Source organism: Gadus macrocephalus, chromosome 4 (genome assembly GCF_031168955.1).
Source record: "Gadus macrocephalus chromosome 4, ASM3116895v1".
Classification (NCBI taxonomy): Eukaryota; Metazoa; Chordata; class Actinopteri; order Gadiformes; family Gadidae; genus Gadus; species Gadus macrocephalus.
The window spans coordinates 34414806-34439805 of NC_082385.1; the positions used below are offsets into that span (position 1 = coordinate 34414806).

Sequence of the window (25000 nt, forward strand, 5' to 3'; positions counted from 1 at the left end):
TACAGACTCTTGGCTATAGATACAGACTCCTAGCTCTAGAGAAAAGAGATGGAAGGTTAGGGTGCAGGTCAGGGTATAAAGGTTAGGGTGTAGGTTGGGTGTAGAGGTTAGGCTGTAGGTTTGGTGTTAGGGTGTAGGTTAGATTGTAGGGTAGGGTGTAGGTCAGGGTGTAGAGGTTAGTGTGTAGAGGTTGGGGTGTAGGTTGGGTGTTAGGTGTTAGGTGTAGGTTGGGTGTTAGGGTGTAGGTTAGGGTGTAGGTTGGGTGTTAGGGTGTAGGCTAGGGTGTTGGGTGTTAGGGTGTAGCGGTTAGGGTGTAGGTTGGGTGTTAGGGTGTAGGTTAGGGTGTAGGTTAGGGTGTAGGTAGGGTGTTAGGGTGTAGGTAGGGTGTTAGGGTGTAGGCTAGGGTGTTGGGTGTTAGGGTGTAGCGGTTAGGGTGTAGGTTGGGTGTTAGGGTGTAGGTTAGGGTGTAGGTTGGGTGTTAGGGTGTAGGTAGGGTGTTAGGGTGTAGGCTAGGGTGTTGGGTGTTAGGGTGTAGGTTGGGTGTTAGGGTGTAGGCTAGGGTGTTGGGTGTTAGGGTGTAGCGGTTAGGGTGTAGGTTGGGTGTTAGGGTGTAGGTTAGGGTGTAGGTTGGGTGTTAGGGTGTAGGTAGGGTGTTAGGTGTAAGGGTGTAGGTTGGGTGTTAGGTTTTAGGTTAGGGTGTAGGTTAGGGTGTAGGTCGGTCGGGGCAGACCTTCTCCTTAAGGTAGAGTCCGGTGATGACCAGGCCGTACCCGGCGAGGAAGCCGTCCAGGATGTAGCAGAGTCTGGGGTCGTACATCGTCATGCCCGCTACAGGGGTCACAGAGGTCAAAGGTTGGCGTTCAGCGCTGGATGGAGTCAGCCTAATGGGCTAACGTTAGCCTGAAGGTGCTAGCCTGATGGGCTAACGTTAGCCTGAAGGTGCTAGCCTGATGGGCTAACGTTAGCATGAAGGTGCTAGCCTGATGGGCTAACGTTTGCCTGCAGGTGTTGATAAGGTTTGAACGCTCCAGTGACGGGGGCGTCGCCCCCTAGTGTCCCGCCGGTGTAACAACACGCTGTTCGCGTCACTGCTGCCTCGCGTGTAGGTTTGGGATTCAGTCCGACCACCGCCAGGCCCTCGGGCTCATGGGCTGAGTCAGGACGCCACACTGTGGTTCAGAGGAAGTCCCCATCACAGAGCCGTCAGACACTCTGTATGTGAGCGTGTGTGTGGCTGTGTTATATATGTGTGTGTGTGTGTGTGTGTGTGTGTTATATGTGTGTGTGTTAAATAAGTGTGTGTGTGTTTGCGTGTGTGTGTGTTATATGTGTGTGTGTTAAATAAGTGTGTGTGTGTTTGCGTGTGTGTGTGTGTTGTCAAGTAGGGTTGATTCATCTGTGTCCTCAATAAAATAAAGGAGCTTTTATATTTACTTGATAAAGCACTTACTCTTTTCCACTTTAACAGTACACGGTTTTAGCAGCACAATGACCAATGTATAAAATGTGTTAAGACAATAAGGTATAATAATACTGCGTTAGACCGGACCATCTGGGTCTGGTGTAACCTACAGCTACGCCCAGAGTTTGGAATGTGGTTGTTGCTCGTGTGTGTGTGTGTGTGTGTGTGTGTGCGTGTGTGTTTGTGTGTGCATGTGTGTGTGTGTGTAAGATGGCTGCAGCAGTAGGGCAGCCATTTTGAGGAACAGCAGTGTTTACGGCCATCGGCTCACTCCTTCTGAGTGCACCTCTAGTGATCAACTACAGATCCATTATTGATCTGTATCCTAGTTGGGCTTCTCTCCAGTAGTGATCAACTACAGATCCATTATTGATCTGTATCCTAGTTGGGCTTCTCTCTAGTAGTGATCAACTACAGATCCATTATTGATTTGTATCCTAGTTGGGCTTCTCTCTAGTAGTGATCAACTACAGATCCATTATTGATCTGTATCCTAGTTGGGCTTCTCTCTAGTAGTGATCAACTACAGATCCATTATTGATCTGTATCCTAGTTGGGCTTCTCTCTAGTAGTGATCAACTACAGATCCATTATTGATCTGTATCCTAGTTGGGCTTCTCTCTAGTAGTGATCAACTACAGATCCATTATTGATCTGTATCCTAGTTGGGCTTCTCTCTAGTAGTGATCAACTACAGATCCATTATTGATCTGTATCCTAGTTGGGCTTCTCTCTAGTAGTGATCAACTACAGATCCATTATTGATTTGTATCCTAGTTGGGCTTCTCTCTAGTAGTGATCAACTACAGATCCATTATTGATCTGTATCCTAGTTGGGCTTCTCTCTAGTAGTGATCAACTACAGATCCATTATTGATTTGTATCCTAGTTGGGCTTCTCTCCAGTAGTGATCAACTACAGATCCATTATTGATCTGTATCCTAGTTGGGCTTCTCTCTAGTAGTGATCAACTACAGATCCATTATTGATTTGTATCCTAGTTGGGCTTCTCTCTAGTAGTGATCAACTACAGATCCATTATTGATTTGTATCCTAGTTGGGCTTCTCTCTCGTAGTGATCAACTACAGATCCATTATTGATTTGTATCCTAGTTGTGCTTCTAAACCAGTTTAAACTAAGGACTCAAGTGTGTCTTAGTTCAAGTTGTTTCTAAACCAGTTTAAAGTGGATCCTAGGTGTTTCTAACCAGTTGAAGGTGCAGAACTGGTTCTGGCCGGTGCAGAACTGGTTCTGGCCGGTGCAGTAGGTGTGTGTGTGTCGAGCGGTTCTTACCTGCAGCGGCGGGCAGAGAGAGCAGCAGCAACAGGCCCACAACGGGCGGCAGGAGAGACATCTCAGCAGGAACCAGAACCAGTCACACCAGAATCAGTCACACCAGCACCTAGTCACAACAGCACCCAGTCCAACGACGAGCCACCAGATGAGAAGCAGCTCTTCTCCTTATTCTCTTCTCTCTTCTCTTTGTCACACGCAGGCAGGATGTGGTTAAAGACAGCGATCACACTAAATATACACGCACACAAACGCGTACCGACGCAGCCTCAGCCAGTTTAACCCCACAGAAGGGTTTCAGAAAGGTTTGACTTTAAGTCACAGAGGAGGCCTGGAACTAGAGGCTAGCCTACAGGTGTTTAGCCTCATTAGCTAGCCTACAGGTGTTTAGCCTCATTAGCTAGCCTACAGGTGTTTAGCCTCATTAGCTAACCTGTGTTTAGCCTCATTAGCTAACCTGTGTTTAGCCTCATTAGCTAGCCTGTGCTTAGCCTCATTAGCTAGCCTGTGTTTAGCCTCATTAGCTAGCCTGTGTTTAGCCTCATTAGCTAGCCTGTGTTTAGCCTCATTAGCTAGCCTGTGTTTAGCCTCATTAGCTAGCCTGTGTTTAGCCTCATTAGCTAGCCTGTGTTTAGCCTCATTAGCTAGCCTGGGTTTAGCTACATTAGCTAGCCTGGGTTTAGCTACATTAGCTAGCCTGATAGTAGAACAAATTTCAGAAAGGAATCTTGGTTTTTAGACAAAACAAAAACTTTATTACTACAAATCCATACAAAGTTTTAGAGTTGGTTATAATTGACACAAAAATATAATAACAAATAATTTTTGAGTATAATATAAAGTATAGTGTAATATAAGATCATTGAAAATAAATTTCCCTCATAAGGAATGGCTTTTATATCAGACCGTAGAAACAGCAGATTAGTAATCAGTGAATGAGATTATAATGATCTGTAGAAAATGAGCCTAATGAAGTAAGGCCTAATGGAGTAAAGCCTAGTGGAGTAAAGCCTAGTGAAGTAAAGCCTAGTGAAGTAAAGCCTTGTGAAGTAAAGCCTAATGGAGTAAAGCCTAGTGGAGTAAAGCCTAGTGAAGTAAAGCCTACGGTAGTGAAGTAAAGCCTAATGGAGTAAAGACTAATGGAGTAAAGCCTTGTGAAGTAAAGCCTAATGGAGTAAAGCCTAGTGGAGTAAAGCCTAGTGAAGTAAAGCCTAATGGAGTAAAGACTAATGGAGTAAAGCCTTGTGAAGTAAAGCCTAATGGAGTAAAGCCTAGTGGAGTAAAGCCTAGTGAAGTAAAGCCTAGTGAAGTAAAGCCTAATGGAGTAAAGACTAATGGAGTAAAGCCTTGTGAAGTAAAGCCTAATGGAGTAAAGCCTAGTGGAGTAAAGCCTAGTGAAGTAAAGCCTAGTGGAGTAAAGCCTAGTGGAGTAAAGCCTAGTGAAGTAAAGTCCAGTGGAGTAAAGTCCAGTGAAGTAAAGCCCAGTGGAGTAAAGCCTAGTGGAGTAAAGCCTAGTGAAGTAAAGTCCAGTGGAGTAAAGCCTAGTGGAGTAAAGCCTAGTGAAGTAAAGCCTAATGGAGTAAAGACTAATGGAGTAAAGCCTTGTGAAGTAAAGCCTAATGGAGTAAAGCCTAGTGAAGTAAAGCCTAGTGGAGTAAAGCCTAGTGAAGTAAAGCCTAGTGGAGTAAAGCCTAGTGGAGTAAAGCCTAGTGGAGTAAAGCCTAGTGAAGTAAAGCCCAGTGGAGTAAAGTCCAGTGAAGTAAAGCCTAGTGAAGTAAAGCCCAGTGGAGTAAAGTCCAGTGAAGTAAAGCCTAGTGGAGTAAAGCCTAGTGAAGTAAAGCCCAGTGGAGTAAAGTCCAGTGAAGTAAAGCCTAGTGGAGTAAAGCCTAGTGAAGTAAAGCCTAGTGAAGTAAAGCCTAGTGGAGTAAAGCCTAGTGGAGTAAAGCCTAGTGAAGTAAAGCCTAATGGAGTAAAGCCTAGTGGAGTAAAGCCTAGTGACGTAAAGCCTAGTGAAGTAAAGCCTAGTGGAGTAAAGTCCAGTGGAGTAAGGCCTAATGGAGTAAAGTCCAGTGGAGTCGGGCCCCGTGTGTTTTTGGTTCACTGGGTTTCCGGTCGTAAACAGAAGTGGCTTCAATCAGCCGACGTGGAGCGGCAGCTACAAGGTCCACTTCCTGCTCTGCGGCTGCTCACCCCCCCCCGCCTCCTCGCCACGAGATGCTATCAACACACGCTGAAAGGAACAGGAAGTGTTCCGCCTGCCGTCGCCATGGCGACAGCGGCCGGGGCCTCAGGACGGACGCACACAACCAAACCCTGAGTGGTTTGGACGGACGGACGGACGGACAGACCACACCTCCGGAACTCCCTCTCGACTCAATCACTACTGACGGGGGCAGGGGTCAGAGGGCGCCGGCGGGTCGCCGCGGCGATGGCCAGTTCACCCGGAGTGGGGGTGCTTCCTGAAGGGCGTGGCTTGGAAGTATTCTTCAGGGGTTACGGTCTTCACCCCCCCAAAGTAGTCCAGCACCCACACCTGCAACACACACACTGTTCAATCTTAGAGCCTACTCTATTGCCTTTAATTCAGTTTAACCTTTCTTTTACCACATCTTTATCTCATATTTTAAGGTACGGCAACAATGAACGCGTTACGCGCGTAACACGCCTAACCTGACGCTTGATCATGGTGTGTCACAAAAATGGATCAACGCGCCTAACGCGCCTACGCAGCTAGATGAGCCCGCCCAGCGGAGGTGTCTTGCTTCGCCCTGAAGGGGCTTATTTTCGACGTTCTATACATTATCCCGCTTATTACACGGCTACTTGCCAAAACTTCACTAACTTCACATGGTGTGTCTTTTTACGATTTCATCGTTAGCAGCATTCGTAGCGTTGATCTGCAGAGAAATAGTCCGCCAAAGACGTTGACGTCGCTTAGCAACCGAAGACGCTGGGGTTGACAAGTCACCGGACTACTACCCATGCAAGTGAACGGAGCGTTCCACGGCATTGAGAAGACCCGTGTAATAAAGTCCTAGAATATTTCTGTTTATGGCATTGATTACTCCTCAGATTAGGCTAATAAAGCAATGATTAAAAAACAACAACACAAACGCTCGATCAAAGGCCCGAGCCCGACCCGGCCCGCGGGACGGCTCGGGCTCGGGCAGAGAATCTAAACTCTAGTGCACGACATCCTCCTTAGGCGCTCACAGCGGGGTGAGTTTCACCACCTCCTCATCGTTTCAGCACACACTGAATCGATGACTTGGTCGTCCATGTTCTTTCTGCTTCTGTGCGTCCTCCGTCTCTCTGCCAGTGACGTCGTGTCAAGCTCAACGCTGATTGGCTATCGCGGCTAAGCGTCACACGTAAGCGCGTCAAAAGTTACATTTTTTTAACTCTGCGCGTTGGGTGCGTTATTTCGGTGCGTAAAACATGTCTAACGCGCTGCTTCAGGGCGTGTAACGCATCAACGAGCCTAAACCAGTGGTTCCCTGTGCAAAAATGCTGATTTACAACGCCTCTAATGCGCGTAATGCGTTCAGTGTGGCCGTACTTTTAGTCTTTTGATCCTGATTGCATATCGATTCATTACATTGGGTTAACTTCTAGCCTACATTATCATTGTTATTACTGTTATTATTATTATATTATTATTGTCACTACTATTATCAGCGACTCAGATGTATGATTTTTACTTGTTTTATTGTTGTTTGTTTTATCTTTTATTTTTTATAGCACTTTGATCAACTGTTGTTGTTTTTTAAATGTGCTTTACAAATAAATGTACATTAAATTCAATTTACTGTTAGCTCCGCCCACAACACACAGACCACACCCACAACACAGACCACACCCACAAGACACAGACCACACCCACAACACACAGACCACACCCACAACACAGTTAGCCCCGCCCACAACACCCACAACACACAGACCCCACCCACAACACAGGGACCACACCCTCCCCTCCCTGAAGCCCCGCCCCCAGACCTGGCTGATGTTGAACTTGGCGAAGAACCAGTCGTGGTCGGAGGGCCAGTCCACCATCTCGGGGTGACGCCAGAACAACCACTTCTTGGCAAACTCCGCCTCCGCAGTGTCGTTGACCTGGAGGATAACAGCTTCACTGGTCTGACTGGGACCACCCGCATCAGGGGGTCCTGATGCTGAGGGCCGTCATGGCGACTCAATGTCATGCCTACTGGTTGTCATGGCTGATGCTACTGGTTGCCATGATTATGGGTGGCTACTGGTTGACATGGCTACTGGATATCATGGCTACTGGTCGTCATGGCTACTGGTTGCTATGGCTACTGGTTGTCATGGCTACTGGTTGTCCTGGCTATTGGTTGCTACTGGTTATCATGGCTACTGGTTGTCCTGGCTATTGGTTGCTAATGGTTGTCATAGCAAAGAGTTGCCATGCCTACTGGTTTCCCTGGGTACGGGTTGCCATGGCTACCGGTAGTGAAGGCTCCAGCTGGGTGTGTGATGCGGGGGCTCACCTGCAGGACGGACCCTGACAGGATGACGTGGGCACACAGCGGGCTCTGGGGGTCGAAGCCCTGCTGGGCGCAGTAGTCCGTCTGGGCCAGGGACATGGAGAGGGAGGCCTGGGGGTTCACCTGCAGCACAGCACCCCAGTTAGTACTGCCTAACCCCAACGGCTCCTTAATGACCTGTCTCTGTACTGTCTAACCCCTACCTGCTCCTTAATGACCTGTCTACTGTCTAACCCCTACCTGCTTCTTAATGACCTCTCTCTGTACTGTCTAACCCCTACCTGCTCCTTAATGACCTGTCTCTGTACTGTCTAACCCCTACCTGCTCCTTAATGACCTGTCTCTGTACTGTCTAACCCCTACCTGCTCCTTAATGACCTGTCTACTGTCTAACCCCTACCTGCTCCTTAATGACCTGTCTCTGTACTGTCTAACCCCTACCTGCTCCTTAATGACCTGTCTCTGTACTGTCTAACCCCTACCTGCTCCTTAATGACCTGTCTCTGTACTGTCTAACCCCTACCTGCTCCTTAATGACCTGTCTCTGTACTGTCTAACCCCTACCTGCTCCTTAATGACCCGTGTCTGTACTGTCTAACCCCTACCTGCTCCTTAATGACCTGTCTCTGTACTGTCTAACCCCTACCTGCTCCTTAATGACCTGTCTCTGTACTGTCTAACCCCTACCTGCTCCTTAATGACCTGTCTACTGTCTAACCCCTACCTGCTTCTTAATGACCTCTCTCTGTACTGTCTAACCCCTACCTGCTCCTTAATGACCTGTCTCTGTACTGTCTAACCCCTACCTGCTCCTTAATGACCTGTCTCTGTACTGTCTAACCCCTACCTGCTCCTTAATGACCTGTCTCTGTACTGTCTAACCCCTACCTGCTCCTTAGTGGCCTGTCTCTGTACTGTCTAACCCCTACCTGCTCCTTAGTGACCTGTCTCTGTACTGTCTAACCCCTACCTGCTCCTTAATGACCCGTCTACTGTCTAACCCCTACCTGCTCCTTAATGACTTGTCTCTGTACTGTCTAACCCCTACCTGCTCCTTAACGACCTGTCTCTGTACTGTCCAACCCCTTCCTGCTCCTTAACAACCTCCCCAGTAGGTTCAGTTAGTTGTGGGTGGTAACCCTTACAGAGGGACGAGACCTTCTAGAAGTTCCCTATCTGGATCTTGTAACCCCTACTCCTCCAACCATAAAACCTTATCAGAGAGGACCAGCTGTCACCATGTGACTGAAAATCTGCTGAATCACCGTGGTTACCAAACACCTCAACGTAATAGTTGAGTTACATAAAGGTTGTACCAGCGATGTTGGGTGGGTTGGTATTTGAAGCGAGATCCCAAACAAACAGATCCGAAACAAACAGAACCTTTAACCTAGTTACACAACACCTACACTAACCCGTAGTTACACATCACCTAAACTAACCCCTAGTTATACAATACCTAAACCAACCCATAGTTACACAACACCTAAACTAACCCATAGTTACACATCACCTCAACTCATAGGTACTTAACCTATAACACAACGTCTGAATTAATAATAGTTAGACAACACCTAAACCTATAATAGTAGTTACATAACATCTAAACTAACCAATAACCGCAGTTACATAACATCTAAACTAACCCATAACCGTAGTAATATAACAACTAAACTACTAACCTAACCTCAACTAAACTAACCCTCTCTAACATAGTACCTTAACCAACCACATCTAACCTAACACCTTAACCAACCAACTCTACCCTAACCTCCACTAACCTAAACCAACTACTTGTAACCTAACCAACTCTACCCTAAACTAAACCAACCACCTCTAACCTAACCATCTCGAACCTAGCACCTTAACTAACCAACTCTAACCGCCCTAACCAGCTCTCCCCCGTGGCTCACCTTCAGGTCCTGGACGGAGACCTCCATGCGGGTGAGGTAGAGGTAAGGCACCCCGGAGCCGCGGCCCAGCGGCCCGTCGCTGACGGAGAAGGCGTTGGAGAAGGGCTGTCCGCGGACCGGGTCGTGGGAGGAGATGGTGGCCATGGAGGCCCAGGTCACCTGGTTGGCCACGAAGCGCGCTACCCGGGCCACGGCGTCGTGCGGCGGGATGTGGAGCCCGGAGCAGCGGCTCGCCAGGCCGAGGAGCAGCAGGCAGATGGCCGGGGGGGTCGCGGTCAGAGCGGTCATGGTGGGCTACGGGCTGGACGTGGTTCTGGAGAGTCCTCTCTGGAGCTCCCGAGGTAAACACTAGCGCCCTTCAGTCACGTGACCTCGCAGACAGGGTCACGTGACCCCGCGGAGTGGGGTCCTTCGGGTAAACCCCATGGGACCTGTGAGATCGCAAAATGTGAATGTTTCAATGCAGAGAAAGTATTTATTTTCTGGTCCCAGTCTTTATATGCCCTGGATAACACATATGTTGTTTGTGGAATTGAATTATAATTTTGTGTTTTCTCAACAGCCTTTTTAACTGAACAATTTCACAATAAACGGCCAAACTCTTGACATGACAATTTTTCATTTAAATCCACAAACATGTGTGTAATCCGGGTCACATAAAGACTGGGACCAGAAAATAATTACTTTCTCTGCATTGAAACCCATTCATATTTTACGATCTCATGTGTCCCATGGGATCTACCGGAGGTTTGGACCGGATCACCTGTGTGCTTTCCATTGCTCACTAAATTAACACTATAATTAAATATTATAATGAATTTAGTCTTTTTTTTTTTTACAATATACAATAGAGTGGCGAAGTCACGCGCCCCTTCAGGTAGAGCCCATGAGCCCTTTGAGATCGAAAAATATGAATGGGTTTCAATGGAGAGAAAGTAATTATCTTCTGGTCCCAGTCTTTATATGCCCCGGATTACACATATGTTGTTTGTGGATTTAAATGATAGTTTTTTTCATGTAAAGAGGTTGACTGTTTATTGTGCGATTGTACAGTTAAAGGCCGTAGCACAAACACAATGACGCGCTCCCTGCGACTGGCGTGGACAAGACCGACAATCTCCCCATCGGCCTAACTGAAACTCTCCACATGCCCCGACTTATAATGTTTTTCACATCTTTTGATACTTTTATCCTCCCCTTGGAAAAAACCTAACCTATCAAACTTCTTCACGAAAATGTTTATTTATTTATTTATGAAAAATTAACATTTAAATCCACAATCAACATATGTGTAATCCGAGGCATATAAAGACTAGGACCAGAAAATAATTACTTTCTCTCCATTGAAACCCATTCATATTTTGGGGATGTGTTTGGAGGACCATCGCAAATTGGACCTCTGGCGTCCCCCTAGGTCCTTTGCGGCAGGGGTTTGTTAATCTAGCGTCACAGTGGTGCATTTGCCTGTTGAAACACAGCATCCATCGACATCAAGTGGGCTGTATAGAACAGCTGCTTTAAATCCGTCTAAAATCGACGGTCATTGGATAATGCTGCGATTATGTCCCTCCCACGGACGCTCAGCGCCTCTGGGGGTGAATGGAGTGGGCTGGCCTGGATGCTGGGCGTCTGCGTGATGATTGGAGGGTCTGCGAAAGACTGAGTTGCCATTTGATTGACAGCAATTTTGAACCATAAAAAGTCGCCGGAGCTCTTTTTAATCCTCAGTCCCATCGCGGATTTCGCAAGCGATGTGAAAGACAACTGAAACCTATTTCTTGATATTTGCTTGGCGAAATTGCCGTTGCAACGAAAAGAGAGCTGAGCCGCAAGGCAAAGCTCTCGATCTACCGGTCGATCTTCGTTCCTATCCTCACCTATGGTCATGAGGGTTGGGTGATGACCGAAAGGACGAGATCGCGGGTACAAGCGGCCGAGATGAGTTTTCTCAGAAGGGTGGCTGGCGTCTCCCTTAGGGATAGGGTGAGAAGCTCAGCCATCCGTGAGGAACTCGGATTAGAGCCGCTGCTCCTTTACTTAGAAAGGAGTCAGCTGAGGTGGTTCGGGCATCTGGTAAGGATGCCCGCTGGGCGCCTTCCTTGGGAGGTGTTTCAGGCACGTCCAGTGGGGAGGAGACCTCGGGGAAGACCCAGGACTAGGTGGAGAGATTATATCTCACCACTGGCCTGGGAACGCCTCGGGATCCCCCCGTCAGAGCTGGTCAATGTGGCCCGGGTAAGGGAAGTCCGGGGCCCCCTGCTTGAGCTGCTCCCCCCGCGACCCGACCCCGGATAAGCGGACGAAAATGAGATGAGATGAGATGAAATTGCCAGACAATTTTCATCGTACATTTCACACACACACAATTCCTTGTTTCAGTTTAACAGAATTCCCACATTTCCTTGTTCGAGTTTAATGTCACTTTGGTAGTTGGCCATCACTTTGACTCAGGGAGCCTTAGGTCTGAATTTAAGTCCTGTATTCAGATCAGGACCTGCAGGGTGACAGATGAAAACTGTGATTCCTTGGTGTTCCTTGAAGACATGGAGTTGGGCAGTGCAATGCCTCAGCTTTACAGAGTGTTCTCATTAGTGGCAACAGTTGGAGCTACATCTGCAGGTGTAGAAAGGAGCTTCTGTTTAAAGCGGCTCAAGCCCTACACCCGTAACACAATGGGCCAAGGCCGTTCAAGCAGCCAGCTCTGCTGGCCATTGAGGGGACACTGGTCGAGTCACTGGAAAAGACAGCTTGTTGGTATGACAGGGTCACAGCACATTCCCTTGAAAGGGAACAGAGAGAGGAATTTACATATGAATAAATTGACAATTTATATGATGTAGGCCGAAAATGAGCTTCCCCTCTTTGAAAGACCAGCAGCTGCCACTGGTGCAATTTCACTTTAATTGTTGCAGAATTTGTATATTTATTTTGAGTGAATTGAAGTACACGTTAAACATGGTTGAAATGAAGCACAAAAAGTATTGAAGTAAAGTATTTGTATGCTTAAAATATATTTGCAATACCCTGAAGAATACAAAATTTCGTTAGTTTTAAAAGGATTATTAAAACTAAGAAATTATTAAAATCAGCCGACTCACTAACTACCACAGCCCTCTCTAACCCTAGCCCTAACCCGACTCACTAACTACCACGGCCGCCTCACTAACTACCACAGCCGACTCACTAACTACCACAGCCGCCTCACTAACTACCACAGCCGCCTCACTAACTACCACAGCCGCCTCACTAACTACCACAGCCGACTCACTAACTACCACAGCCGCCTCACTAACTACCACAGCCGACTCACTAACTACCACAGCCGACTCACTAACTACCACAGCCCTCTCACTAACTACCACAGCCGACTCACTAACTACCACAGCCGACTCACTAACTACCACAGCCGACTCACTAACTACCACAGCCGACTCACTAACTACCACAGCCGCCTCACTAACTACCACAGCCGACTCACTAACTACCACAGCCGCCTCACTAACTACCACAGCCGACTCACTAACTACCACAGCCGCCTCACTAACTACCACAGCCGCCTCACTAACTACCACAGCCGACTCACTAACTACCACAGCCGACTCACTAACTACCACAGCCGACTCACTAACTACCACAGCCGACTCACTAACTACCACAGCCGCCTCACTAACTACCACAGCCGACTCACTAACTACCACAGCCGCCTCACTAACTACCACAGCCGACTCACTAACTACCACAGCCGCCTCACTAACTACCACAGCCGCCTCACTAACTACCACAGCCGACTCACTAACTACCACAGCCGACTCACTAACTACCACAGCCGCCTCACTAACTACCACAGCCCTCTCACTAACTACCACAGCCGACTCACTAACTACCACAGCCGCCTCACTAACTACCACAGCCGACTCACTAACTACCACAGCCCTCTCACTAACTACCACAGCTGACTCACTAACTACCACAGCCCTCTCTAACCCTAGCCCTAACCCGACTCACTAACTGCCACAGCCGACTCACTAACTACCACAGCCGACTCACTAACTACCACAGCCGACTCACTAACTGCCACAGCCGACTCACTAACTACCACAGCCCTCTCACTAACTACCACAGCCCTCTCACTAACTACCCCGGCAGACTCACTAACTACCACAGCCCTCTCACTAACTACCACAGCCGACTCACTAACTACCACAGCCGACTCACTAACTACCACAGCCGCCTCACTAACTACCACAGCCGCCTCACTAACTACCACAGCCGACTCACTAACTGCCACAGCCGACTCACTAACTACCACAGCCCTCTCACTAACTACCACAGCCGACTCACTAACTACCACAGCCGACTCACTAACTGCCACAGCCGACTCACTAACTACCACAGCCCTCTCACTAACTACCACAGCCCTCTCACTAACTACCACAGCCGACTCACTAACTACCACAGCCGACTCACTAACTGCCACAGCTGACTCACTAACTACCACAGCCGACTCACTAACTACCACAGCCGACTCACTAACTACCACAGCCGACTCACAAGCAACCCGAGCCGCCTCACTAACTACCACAGCCGACTCACTAACTACCACAGCCGCCTCACTAACTACCACAGCCGCCTCACTAACTACCACGGCCGCCTCACTAACTACCACGGCCGCCTCACTAACTACCACAGCCGACTCACTAACTACCCCGGCCGCCTCACTAACTACCACAGCCGCCTCACTAACTACCACAGCCGACTCACTAACTACCCCGGCCGCCTCACTAACTACCCCGGCCTCCTCACTAACTACCCCGGCCTCCTCACTAACTACCCCGGCCTCCTCACTAACTACCCCGGCCGACTCACTAACTACCACAGCCGACTCACTAACTACCCCGGCCGACTCACTAACTACCCCAGCCGACTCACTAACTACCACGGCCGACTCACTAACTACCACAGCCGACTCACTAACTACCCCGGCCGACTCACTAACTACCCCAGCCGACTCACTAACTACCACGGCCGACTCACTAACTACCACAGCTGACTCACTAACTACCACAGCCGACTCACTAACTACCCCGGCCGACTCACTAACTACCACGGCCGACTCACTAACTACCACGGCCGACTCACTCTTCTAGTCATAATCTCACTCTACAGTAACCCTAACAAGTGGGCGGCGGTCCCATGGTGTGGTCAGACAGACAGACAGACAGACAGGCAGGCAGACAGACAGGCAGACAGGCAGACAGACAGACAGCAGACCGGTCGACTGTAGAAACCTTTTAATACAACGTGGGATCGTAGAAAAATGTAAAAAAAACAACGGTTGGTTCTGGTCAACGGTGTGATGTGACGTCACGCCTCTGGCCCGCAGACACCCTCGTGCACGCCCTCGTGCACGCCCTCATGCACGCCCTCATGCACGCCCTCGTGCGCGTCACACACTTCACACACCGCCTGGTTGCCGTTGGTGACACCCTCGCAGTCCTCATGCCCACAATGGCACGCCACTTCCTGTCCTTGAGAAGAACTTCCTGTGTCCGGAGAGCACTTCCAGGTGAGCTCGGTGCCGGCCTTGATCACTCTACAAAACAAACAAACAAACAAACAACAACATGTCAACACTAAGTGAACAGGCACTAACAGGTCCTGGTGAACAGTCAGTAACAGGTCTTGATGAACAGTCACTAACAGGGGAACAGTCACTAACAGGTGGACAGGCACTAACAGGTGGACAGGCACTAAGAGGTGAACAGCCACTAACAGGTCCTGGTGAACAGTCACTAACAGGTGAACAGTCACTAACAGGTGAGCAGTCACTAACAGGTCCGGGGTAACAGTCACTAACAGGTCCGTGGTAACAGTCACTAACAGGTGGACAGGCACTAACAGGTGATCAGTCAATAACAGGTCCTGGTGAACAGGCACTAACAGGTGAACAGTCACTAACAGGTCCTGGGTAACAGTCACTAACAGGTGGACAGGCACTAACAGGTGAACAGTCACTAACAGGTCCTGGTGAACAGTCACTGACAGGTGAATAGTCACTAACAGGTGAACAGTCACTAACAGGTGAACAGTCACCAGTCACTAACAGGTGAACAGTCACTAACAGATCCTGGGTAACAGTCAGTAACAGGTGAACAGTCACTAACAGGGGAACAGTCACTAAAAGGTCAACAGTCACTAACAGGTCCTGGTGCACAGTCACTAACAGGTGCACAGTCACTAACCTGTCCGTGGTAACCGGCACCAACAGTAGAACAGTCACTAACTGGTCCTGGGTAACAGGCACCAACAGGTGAACAGTCACTAACAGGTGACCAGTCACTAACAGGTGAACAGTCACTAACAGGTGAACAGTCACTAACAGGTCCTGGGTAACAGTCACTAACAGGTGAACAGTCACTAACAGATCCTGGGTAACAGTCACTAACAGGTGAACAGTCACTAAAAGGTGAACAGTCACTAACAGGTCCTGGTGCACATTCACTAACAGGTGAACAGTCACCAGTCACTAACAGATTAACAGTCACTAACTGGTCCTGGGTAACAGGCACTAACAGGTGAACAGTCACTAACTGGTCCTGGGTAACAGGCACTAACAGGTGAACAGTCACTAACTGGTCCTGGGTAACAGGCACTAACAGGTGAACAGTCACTAAAAGGTCCTGGTGAATAGTCACTAACAGGTCCTGGTGAACAGGCACTAACAGGTCCTGGTGAACAGGCACTAAAAGGTCCAGGGGATTAGGCACCAACAGGTGTACAGTCACTAACAGGTCCTGGTGAATAGTCACTAACAGGTGAACAGTCACTATGAGGGGAACAGGGTGACCTCTGACCTGGAAGTGAAGAAGGCAACCAGGGGGAAGGTGGGGTCCTGGGTGTCCGTGAAGACACTCTGGGTGAAGAGGTTCGGACGGCAGCTATGCTGTAGAGAGAGAGAGAAACCAGTAGGGACCAGTATAGACCAGTAGAGACCAACAGAGACCAGTAGAGACAATTAGAGACAGTATAGACCAGTAGAGACCAGTAGAGACCAGTAGACCTACGTTTAGGAAGCGAGCCACATTGCCCTCCTTGGTGGCATCCAGATAGTAAACGTCTTCCTCCTCTCTCTTCCTCTTCCTCACTGGTGGAGCCCTGAACCTGTGCTCAGCGGTCGCTACGGCAACTGGCTCCTCCCGCACGGCTGATTGGCCGGCCCCATTCAGGGGCTCTGGGTCCAGGTTCGGCTGGGTCTCTTGGGTCTGGTCCTGTAGGGTCTGGGTCTGTAGGGTCTGGTCCAGTAGGGTCTGGGTCTGTAGGGTCTGGTCCAGTAGGGTCTGGGTCTGTAGGGTCTGGGTCTGTAGGGTCTGGGTCTGTAGGGTCTGGTCCTGTAGGGTCTGGTCCTGTAGGGTCTGGTCCAGTAGGGTCTGGGTCTGTAGGGTCTGGGTCTGTAGGGTCTGGTCCAATAGGGTCTGGGTCTGGGTCTCTTGGGTCAGGGTCTCTTGGGTCTGGTCCAGTAGGGTCTGGGTCTGTAGGGTCTGGTCCAGTAGGGTCTGGTCCAGTAGGATCTGGGTCTCTTGGGTCTGGGTCTCTTGGGTCTGGTCCAGTAGGGTCTGGGTCTGTACGGTCTGGTCCAGTAGGGTCTGGTCCTGTAGGGTCTGGTCCAGTAGGGTCTGGGTCTGTAGGGTCTGGGTCTCTTGGGTCTGGGTCTCTTGGGTCTGGGTCTGCAGGGACTCTTGGGGGGCTATGGGAGGGGCCAGGTGGGGCGTCTCTGACGGTCCCTGGATGACCGGGACATGCAGCGGGGCTGTGGTGGGCGGGGCTCCGTCTGTTAGGGGCGGGACCAGCCACTCAGTGATTACCTCCACGTCGTCGTCGGACGGGAGCTCCGCCCCCAACCCCCCCGGGGGCGGAGCCTGCTCTGGGTCACGCCCCTTCCTCAGGACCAGCCCTGAGAGCGAAAGGCAGAGGGAGGTTGATGGTTTCCATGGTAACAGGACCCCACACCCAGGGGCAGGGAGGGGGGTCGCTCCTCTTACCGGCGTAGGTGCAGATGAAGGTGCCCTGGTCCAGGTCGTCACGGCAACGCACCCCCCAGCCCCCGTGGGCGGAGCCCTGGAACACCTGGAGGCGGACCCTCACCCCCCGCTGGGCCAGACGGTTCTGACAGCGCGCCCGCTCACAGCCGCACCAGGGACCGCACTCCACCAGCCTGCAGCACACAGGAGACCGCTCACAGCCGCACCAGGGGGCCCACTCACAGCCGCACCAGGGGGCCCACTCCACCAGCACACAGGAGACTACTCACAGCCGCACCAGGGGGCCCACTCCACCAGCACCAGGGGGCCCACTCCAGGGGGCTACACCACAGCCTGCCTCCAGGGGGCAGGTTGTGGTGTAGCCTCAGCCTGCCTCCAGGGGGCAGGTTGTGGTGTAGCCTCAGCCTGCCTCCAGGGGGCAGGTTGTGGTGTGGCCTCAGCCTGCCTCCAGGGGGCAGGTTGTGGTGTGTCCTCACCCTGCCTCTAGGGGGCAGGTTGTGGTGTGTCCTCACCCTGCCTCTAGGGGGCAGGTTGTGGTGCAGCCTCAGCCTGCCTCTAGGGGGCAGGTTGTGGTGTAGCCTCAGCCTGCCTCCAGGGGGCAGGTTGTGGTGTAGCCTCATCCTGCCTCCAGGGGGCAGGTTGTGGTGTAGCCTCAGCCTGCCTCCAGGGGGCAGGTTGTGGTGTAGCCTCAGCCTGCCTCCAGGGGGCAGGTTGTGGTGTAGCCTCAGCCTGCCTCTAGGGGGCAGGTTGTGGTGTGGCCTCAGCCTGCCTCTAGGGGGCAGGTTGTGGTGTGGCCTCAGCCTGCCTCTAGGGGGCAGGTTGTGGTGTGGCCTCAGCCTGCCTCCAGGGGGCAGGTTGTGGTGTGGCCTCACCCTGCCTCCAGGGGGCAGGTTGTGGTGTGGCCTCACCCTGCCTCCAGGGGGCAGGTTGTGGTGTGGCCTCACCCTGCCTCTAGGGGCAGGTTGTGGTGTGGCCTCACCCTGCCTCTAGGGGGCAGGTTGTGGTGTGGCCTCACCCTGCCTCCAGGGGGCAGGTTGTGGTGTAGCCTCAGCCTGCCTCTAGGGGGCAGGTTGTGGTGTGGCCTCACCCTGCCTCCAGGGGGCAGGTTGTGGTGTGGCCTCACCCTGCCTCCAGGGGGCAGGTTGTGGTGTGGCCTCACCCTGCCTCTAGGGGCAGGTTGTGGTGTGGCCTCACCCTGCCTCTAGGGGGCAGGTTGTGGTGTGGCCTCACCCTGCCTCCAGGGGGCAGGTTGTGGTGTAGCCTCAGCCTGCCTCTAGGGGGCAGGTTGTGGTGTGGCCTCACCCTGCCTCCAGGGGGCAGGTTGTGGTTCATTGCTGGCCTCACCCTGCCTCCAGGGGGCAGGTTGTGGTTCATTGCTGGCCTCACCCTGCCTCCAGGGGGCGGGGCAGGCTGTGGTGGGCGTAGCCCCCCGCCCCGGCGGTCCGCCCCCGGCAGGCGCAGCGGGCGGCGTCCTCGCAGCCGTCCTCGCAGTCGCAGCAGGTGTGGAACAGCGCCGGCGACGACAGGAAGCAGCCGTGCGGCCAGCGGTCTTTGCGGTAGCGGAAGTCGCGAGGCCGCTCCCCGGCCGCGCCCGGGCACAGCTCCACGGGGGCGGGCTCCAGGCCGCGGCCCAGGTCCAGCTCCGGGAGGCGGGGCCCGGCCGCGAGGGGCGGGTCCAGCCGCACCGCCGCGTTGAAGGTGAAGAACTCCACCTGGTGGCGCAGACAGGGCATTGCACCACCTGTAGCTGGGGACCACACCTCCACTCCACCTTAACCTGGTCTAAATACACCACCTTTACACCACCACCACCTGGTCTAAACACACATCCACATCACCTTTACACCACCTTAACCTGGTCTAAACACACCTCCACACCACCTCTACCTGGTCTAAACACACCTCCACACCACCTTTACACCACCTCTACCTGGTCTAAACACACCTCCACACCACCTTAACCTGGTCTAAACACACCTCCACACTACCTTTACACCACCTCTACCTGGTCTAAACACACCTCCACACCACCTTTACACCACCTCTACCTGGTCTAAACACACCTCCACACCACCTTTACACCACCTCTACCTGGTCTAAACACACCTCCACACCACCTTAACCTGGTCTAAACACACCTCCACACAACCTTTACACCACCTCTATCTGGTCTAAACACACCTCCACACCACCTTTACACCACCTCTACCTGGTCTAAACACACCTCCACACCACCTTTACACCACCTCTACCTGGTCTAAACACACCTCCACACCACCTTAACCTGGTCTAAACACACCTCCACACCACCTCTACCTGGTCTAAACACACCTCCACACCACCTTTACACCACCTCTACCTGGTCTAAACACACCTCCACACCACCTTAACCTGGTCTAAACACACCTCCACACCACCTCTACCTGGTCTAAACACACCTCCACACCACCTTTACACCACCTCTACCTGGTCTAAACACACCTCCACACCACCTTAACCTGGTCTAAACACACCTCCACACTACCTTTACACCACCTCTACCTGGTCTAAACACACCTCCACACCACCTTTACACCACCTCTACCTGGTCTAAACACACCTCCACACCACCTTTACACCACCTCTACCTGGTCTAAACACACCTCCACACCACCTTTACACCACCTCTACCTGGTCTAAACACACCTCCACACCACCTCTACCTGGTCTAAACACACCTCCACACCACCTTTACACCACCTCTACCTGGTCTAAACACACCTCCACACCACCTTTACACCACCTCTACCTGGTCTAAACACACCTGCACACCACCTTTACACCACCTCTACCTGGTCTAAACACACCTGCACACAACCTTTACCTGGTTTGAACACACCTACAGTTATAACCTGGTCTAAACACAACTGGTCACTAATATAACCGGTCTCTGTTAACTAATGTAACCAGTCTCTGGTCGCTAATACAGCCGGTCGCTGGTCACTAATATAACCGGTCTCTGGTCACTAATACAACCTGGACCTGGTCACTAATATAACCTGGACCTGGTCACTAATATAACCTGGACCTGGTCACTAATATAACCTGGACCTGGTCACTAATATAACCGGTCTCTGGTCACTAATATAACCGGTCTCTGGTCACTAATATAACCTGGACCTGGTCACTAATATAACCGGTCTCTGGTAACTAATACAACCTGGACCTGGTCACTAATATAACCGGTCTCTGGTCACTAATACAACCTGGACCTGGTCACTAATATAACCGGTCTCTGGTCACTAATATAGCCTGGACCTGGTCACTAATATAACCGGTCTCTGGTCACTAATATAACCTGGACCTGGTCACTAATATAACCGGTCTCTGGTCACTAATACAACCTGGACCTGGTCACTAATATAACCGGTCTCTGGTCACTAATATAACCGGTCTCTGGTCACTAATATAACCTGGACCTGGTCACTAATATAACCTGGACCTGGTCACTAATATAACCGGTCTCTGGTCACTAATACAACCTGGACCTGGTCACTAATATAACCGGTCTCTGGTAACTAATACAACCTGGACCTGGTCACTAATATAACCGGTCTCTGGTCACTAATATAGCCTGGACCTGGTCACTAATATAACCTGGACCTGGTCACTAATATAACCTGGACCTGGTCACTAATATAACCTGGACCTGGTCACTAATATAACCTGGACCTGGTCACTAATATAACCGGTCTCTGGTCACTAATATAACCGGTCTCTGGTCACTAATATAACCTGGACCTGGTCACTAATATAACCTGGACCTGGTCACTAATATAACCGGTCTCTGGTCACTAATACAACCTGGACCTGGTCACTAATATAACCGGTCTCTGGTAACTAATACAACCTGGACCTGGTCACTAATATAACCGGTCTCTGGTCACTAATACAACCTGGACCTGGTCACTAATATAACCGGTCTCTGGTCACTAATATAGCCTGGACCTGGTCACTAATATAACCGGTCTCTGGTCACTAATATAGCCTGGACCTGGTCACTAATATAACCGGTCTCTGGTCACTAATATAGCCTGGACCTGGTCACTAATATAACCGGTCTCTGGTCACTAATATAACCTGGACCTGGTCACTAATATAACCGGTCTCTGGTCACTAATGTAACCGGTCTCTGGTCACTAATATAACCGGTCTCTGGTCACTAATATAACCGGTCTCTGGTCACTAATATAACCTGGACCTGGTCACTAATATAACCGGTCTCTGGTCACTAATACAACCTGGACCTGGTCACTAATATAACCTGGACCTGGTCACTAATATAACCTGGACCTGGTCACTAATATAACCGGTCTCTGGTCACTAATATAACCGGTCTCTGGTCACTAATATAACCTGGACCTGGTCACTAATATAACCTGGACCTGGTCACTAATATAACCGGTCTCTGGTCACTAATACAACCTGGACCTGGTCACTAATATAACCGGTCTCTGGTAACTAATACAACCTGGACCTGGTCACTAATATAACCGGTCTCTGGTCACTAATACAACCTGGACCTGGTCACTAATATAACCGGTCTCTGGTCACTAATATAGCCTGGACCTGGTCACTAATATAACCGGTCTCTGGTCACTAATATAGCCTGGACCTGGTCACTAATATAACCGGTCTCTGGTCACTAATATAGCCTGGACCTGGTCACTAATATAACCGGTCTCTGGTCACTAATATAACCTGGACCTGGTCACTAATATAACCGGTCTCTGGTCACTAATATAACCGGTCTCTGGTCACTAATATAACCGGTCTCTGGTCACTAATATAACCGGTCTCTGGTCACTAATATAACCTGGACCTGGTCACTAATATAACCGGTCTCTGGTCACTAATACAACCTGGACCTGGTCACTAATATAACCGGTCTCTGGTCACTAATGTAACCTGGACCTGGTCACTAATATAACCGGTCTCTGGTCACTAATATAACCGGTCTCTGGTCACTAATATAGCCTGGACCTGGTCACTAATATAACCGGTCTCTGGTCACTAATATAGCCTGGACCTGGTCACTAATATAACCGGTCTCTGGTCACTAATATAACCTGGACCTGGTCACTAATATAACCGGTCTCTGGTCACTAATATAACCGGTCTCTGGTCACTAATGTAACCGGTCTCTGGTCACTAATATAACCGGTCTCTGGTCACTAATATAACCGGTCTCTGGTCACTAATATAGCCTGGACCTGGTCACTAATATAACCGGTCTCTGGTCACTAATATAGCCTGGACCTGGTCACTAATATAACCGGTCTCTGGTCACTAATGTAACCGGTCTCTGGTCACTAATATAACCGGTCGCTGGTCACTAATATAACCGGTCTCTGGTCACTAATATAACCGGTCTCTGGTCACTAATATAACCGGTCTCTGGTCACTAATATAACCGGCCTCTGGTCACTAATATAACCTGGACCTGGTCACTAATATAACCTGGACCTGGTCACTAATATAACCTGGACCTGGTCACTAATATAACCGGTCGCTGGTCACTAATATAACCTGGACCTGGTCACTAATATAACCTGGACCTGGTCACTAATATAACCGGTCTCTGGTCACTAATATAACCTGGACCTGGTCACTAATATAACCGGTCTCTGGTCACTAATATAACCGGTCTCTGGTCACTAATATAACCTGGACCTGGTCACTAATATAACCTGGACCTGGTCACTAATATAACCGGTCGCTGGTCACTAATATAACCTGGACCTGGTCACTAATATAACCGGTCTCTGGTCACTAATATAACCTGGACCTGGTCACTAATATAACCTGGACCTGGTCACTAATATAACCTGGACCTGGTCACTAATATAACCTGGACCTGGTCACTAATATAACCTGGACCTGGTCACTAATATAACCGGTCGCTGGTCACTAATATAACCTGGACCTGGTCACTAATATAACCGGTCTCTGGTCACTAATATAACCTGGACCTGTTCACTAATATAACCGGTCTCTGGTCACTAATATAACCGGTCTCTGGTCACTAATATAACCTGGACCTGGTCACTAATATAACCTGGACCTGGTCACTAATATAACCTGGACCTGGTCACTAATATAGCCTGGACCTGGTCACTAATATAACCGGTCTCTGGTCACTAATATAGCCTGGACCTGGTCACTAATATAACCGGTCGCTGGTCACTAATATAACCTGGACCTGGTCACTAATATAACCTGGACCTGGTCACTAATATAACCTGGACCTGGTCACTAATATAACCTGGACCTGGTCACTAATATAACCTGGACCTGGTCACTAATATAACCTGGACCTGGTCACTAATATAACCGGTCGCTGGTCACTAATATAACCGGTACCTGGTCACTAATATAACCGGTCTCTGGTAACTAATATAACCGGTCTCTGGTCACTAATGTAACCGGTCGCTGGTCACTAATATAACCGGTCTCTGGTCACTAATATAACCGGTCGCTGGTCACTAATATAACCGGTACCTGGTCACTAATATAACCGGTCTCTGGTAACTAATATAACCGGTCTCTGGTCACTAATATAACCGGTCGCTGGTCACTAATATAACTGGTCGCTGGTCACTAATATAACCGGTACCTGGTCACTAATATAACCGGTCTCTGGTAACTAATATAACCGGTCTCTGGTCACTAATGTAACCGGTAGCTTCTATGTGAGGACGCTGGTCCTGGTTGCTATGGTAACACCGGCTCTCACCTGCAGGACGTCGTAGCTCTCTGTGGCGAACAGGAAACGCATCACGTCGTCATGACTACGCAGGCAGAGTCCACAGGGGGTGACGTAGACGAGGTCCTCTGAGGTCACTTCCTGCCCGCCGAGCCTCCTGAAGCCACAGAGCTGGGGCACCTTCAGGGGGTTCTGCCCCCAGAAGGGCTGGCTGCACCTGGGCAGGCTGGGCACGCAGGCCTGGGGGGGCACATGACCACCACATGACCACCACATGACCACCACGTGACCACCACGTGACCACCACGTGACCACCACATGATGGACACGTGACCACCACATGACCGCCACGTGATGGACACGTGACCACCACATGACCGCCACGTGATGGACACGTGACCACCACATGACCGCCACGTGATGGACACATGACCACCACATGACCGCCACGTGATGGACACATGACCACCACATGACCGCCACGTGATGGACACGTGACCACCACATGACCGCCACGTGATAGACACGTGACCACCACATGACCGCCACGTGATGGACACGTGACCACCACATGACCGCCACATGATGGACACATGACCACCACATGACCGCCACATGATGGACACATGACCACCACATGACCGCCACGTGATGGACACATGACCACCACATGACCGCCACGTGATGGCCACATGACCCTCATGTGATGGACACATGGCCGTCACATGACCAGCACATGACGGTCACATGACCACCACATGATGGACACATGACCACCGTATGACCGTCACATGTCCAGCACATGACCGTCACGTGACCAGTACATGACGGTCACATGTCCAGCACATGACCGTCACCTGACCAGTACATGACGGTCACATGACCAGCACATGATGGTCACATGACCAGCACATGATGGACCCATGATGGTCACGTGACCATCACATAGGATGCAGTAATACCATGGGGATGTTTTGCGGTGGGGTTACCGCGGTGACGTTATAAAGCCGTTACCTTGGTGCACTGGTGTGGCTGG

At 50.5% G+C, this 25000-nt stretch overlaps 3 protein-coding genes and 1 long non-coding RNA gene across 6 annotated transcripts in view; 1 reads left to right on the forward strand and 3 right to left on the reverse strand.

The window, feature by feature from the left end:
* The window catches only part of LOC132456551 (high affinity immunoglobulin epsilon receptor subunit gamma-like), a 6650-nt gene extending 3558 nt beyond the window's left edge, over positions 1–3092 (reverse strand). The window contains exons 1-2 of the mRNA XM_060050945.1: positions 2757–3092; positions 731–828 (exon numbers count right to left, since the gene is read on the reverse strand). Of these exons, the coding sequence (XP_059906928.1) occupies positions 731–828; positions 2757–2817 (159 nt within the window). The 5' untranslated portion in view covers positions 2818–3092. The remainder of the gene's footprint in view (positions 1–730; positions 829–2756) is intronic.
* A 1585-nt stretch (positions 3093–4677) lies between these two features.
* On the forward strand, positions 4678–5033 carry LOC132456557 (uncharacterized). Its single transcript, XR_009525522.1, has 2 exons — positions 4678–4800; positions 4832–5033. It is a non-coding gene; the product is annotated as an uncharacterized LOC132456557 (long non-coding RNA).
* On the reverse strand, positions 4995–9560 carry creg1 (cellular repressor of E1A-stimulated genes 1). Its single transcript, XM_060050943.1, has 4 exons — positions 9181–9560; positions 7271–7390; positions 6756–6872; positions 4995–5289 (listed from the first exon to the last, which is right to left on the reverse strand). The coding sequence occupies exons 1-4, from the start codon at positions 9466–9468 to the stop codon at positions 5194–5196; spliced, it is 621 nt and encodes a 206-aa protein (XP_059906926.1). The 5' UTR covers positions 9469–9560; the 3' UTR covers positions 4995–5193.
* Positions 9561–11516: 1956 nt separating this feature from the next.
* The window catches only part of setdb2 (SET domain bifurcated histone lysine methyltransferase 2), a 15259-nt gene continuing 1775 nt past the window's right edge, over positions 11517–25000 (reverse strand). For 2 of the 3 annotated variants that reach the window (XM_060050935.1, XM_060050933.1), the window contains 7 exons: positions 24979–25000; positions 23995–24204; positions 18606–18931; positions 17220–17392; positions 16245–17131; positions 16035–16123; positions 14457–14773 (listed from right to left, as the gene is read on the reverse strand). The exon at positions 24979–25000 is cut by the window's right edge and continues 109 nt beyond it. In XM_060050935.1, the coding sequence (XP_059906918.1) occupies positions 14545–14773; positions 16035–16123; positions 16245–17131; positions 17220–17392; positions 18606–18931; positions 23995–24204; positions 24979–25000 (1936 nt within the window). In that variant the 3' untranslated portion in view covers positions 14457–14544. Of the gene's footprint in view, positions 11960–14456; positions 14774–16034; positions 16124–16244; positions 17132–17219; positions 17393–18605; positions 18932–23994; positions 24205–24978 lie in introns of those variants that run through there. The other variant, XM_060050934.1, reaches the window with a different exon arrangement.